Source organism: Austrofundulus limnaeus, unplaced genomic scaffold (assembly GCF_001266775.1).
Source record: "Austrofundulus limnaeus strain Quisiro unplaced genomic scaffold, Austrofundulus_limnaeus-1.0 Scaffold5, whole genome shotgun sequence".
Lineage (NCBI taxonomy): Eukaryota > Metazoa > Chordata > Actinopteri > Cyprinodontiformes > Rivulidae > Austrofundulus > Austrofundulus limnaeus.
In genome coordinates, this window is record NW_013952407.1 from 5,972,950 (window position 1) to 5,974,999 (window position 2,050).

General features: G+C 45.1%; 1 protein-coding gene across 2 annotated transcripts in view; it reads left to right on the forward strand.

The window, feature by feature from the left end:
• The window catches only part of daglb (diacylglycerol lipase, beta), a 20,611-nt gene that overhangs the window by 5,281 nt on the left and 13,280 nt on the right, over positions 1-2,050 (forward strand). Inside the window, exons 5-8 of one of the 2 annotated variants that reach the window (XM_014028487.1) lie at positions 852-977; positions 1,051-1,178; positions 1,265-1,400; positions 1,486-1,569. In XM_014028487.1, the coding sequence (XP_013883941.1) occupies positions 852-977; positions 1,051-1,178; positions 1,265-1,400; positions 1,486-1,569 (474 nt within the window). The remainder of the gene's footprint in view (positions 1-851; positions 978-1,050; positions 1,179-1,264; positions 1,401-1,485; positions 1,570-2,050) is intronic. The other variant, XM_014028494.1, reaches the window with a different exon arrangement.

The window sequence follows — 2,050 nt, forward strand, 5'->3', positions numbered from 1 at the left end:
AAGATTAACCTTCAGCATGGATATAGCTCACCAGCAGCCTCGCACCGAGGACCTATCCATGTCATCATTTACCCAAAATGCTTTGCGTGTAAATAAAATGGCCCCGTCCGTGTAGCATATTTTTAAATTTTTAGTTTGAAATTTATGAAAACTAAACAGCCTACAGTATTTTTACAGTCTTTATTTTACAGTTAAAGTATATGTTTATCAAATAAAGTGTAATGTTACAACTAATCGGGGATGCCTTTAAAGTTCTACCATGCAGTAAAGAAGCATCTAAAAACGCTGCTGTCTGCTTTGAGCTCATTTAAATTAGACTGAGACAAAGTGGAAAACTGTTCTGGGGTCAGACAAATCCTAACTTGAAATTCATTTTGGAGACCACAAATGCCACATCTTCCATTCTGAAGCGGAGAGCGACCACCAGGGTTATCAGCACACGGTTCAGCAGCACAGCTTTGTAGAAGAAGAAGCCACGTGTGTCTGACGCATCAGGAAACAGGGCTGCACGGTTTTAGGAAAACCTGCGCTGTCRGGGCTTAATATGGCGATGAGGATAGGACTTGCGAAAAAGAAACAAATACAGCTTTTCTATTCCAGCACGAGTTTTAGAAAATTTAAAGTGATTCATCTAATTGGTGAAATATTTGAAGTTTTCGTGTGTTAGACAAAACACATTAATGCAAACATTTGAGCAAATTATTTACTGCAGTTTACGCCTTTTTTGCAATATACTTATTACCCCTGCTGTTATGGCACTACATGTTTGTTATATTTTTGTGCAGCTCTGTTGTGAAAGGAAAATACTGGGTGTGTGTTGTTGGTGAGAGCCTCTTTTCACGTTGCTGCAGGACACAGACCTGGTTCCCAGTGACATCGCAGCAGGTTTGGCTCTGCTGCACCAGGAGCAGGACAAGATGGAGCGCAGCAGAGACCCAGAAGAAGTCGTTGTTCCCCACAGCCCTTCCTCTCCTCTCGTAAGTGACCGAGGGGCAGAGCTCCAAGCTGAGGGAGCTGCTCCAACATCACTTCTGTTTTTGCTTCATGAAGGAGAACGATCTGCAGGCAGAGCTGGAGAAGTCGGCCCACTATATGCAGTTCGCGGCAGCGGCTTACGGCTGGCCGCTGTACGTTTTCTCCAACCTGTGCACCGGACCCTGCAGGCTCAGTGGAGACTGGTGAGAGGCTGCGCGCGCGCGTGTGTGTGTGTGTGTGCACACGCCACGTTCTCCATGTCGGTGTGTGTTTGACCTGAACCCCCTAGTGTTTTCAGCTGCAGGACTCGGGCTGCTGAGCATGACGTCGTTGAAGGAGATCACCTCGGCTGCCATTTCTCCTCCATCCTACAGACCACCGGACTGCAGTACAGAGACTTCATCTATGTCAGCTTCCACAACCAGGTGCATGTTTTATCTCATCAGTTTTAGTGGCTTACAGCCCTGTCGCCTCCATGATGTCTGTCTAAGTAAACCTGGTGTTTTACAGATCTACGAGATCCCATTTTTTGTGGCCCTGGATCATAAGAGGGAAGCGGTTCTTGTGGCGGTCAGAGGAACTCTCTCACTGAGGGTGAGTTCAGACCCACAACTATAAAGTTTTTAGTAGGACTGTGAAAGCAGGAAAAGAACATGTCAAATATGATATGAGTGTAGAGGTTTTGATTTTCCCTCTGAGATCAATAAATGGAGTGAATGAATCTGAGATATTTGAAGCGTTACCRTCCCAACTTCATTTAATTCAGTGGTTCCCAATCCTGGGGTCTCATTTATAAAAGATTGCGTGGAAACCACACTAAAAGTGAATGTACGGCCAAAAGGCGGAAATGGCGTACGCCCAAAAATAATTCAGATTTATAAAACCGTGCGTACGCACGTTTCTGCGCATCTTTCCTTTATAAATCACAGCCGCACGTCAGAGTTTGCGCACGAGGTCCCGCCTCAGGTTCTACCCTCTACACGCCCACCATAAACAGTCAATGTAAAGTACCTCATGAATGTTAAGATGTATTTAAATCAGTCAGCTGATCAATGCCAACAAAAGTGATTGGTTC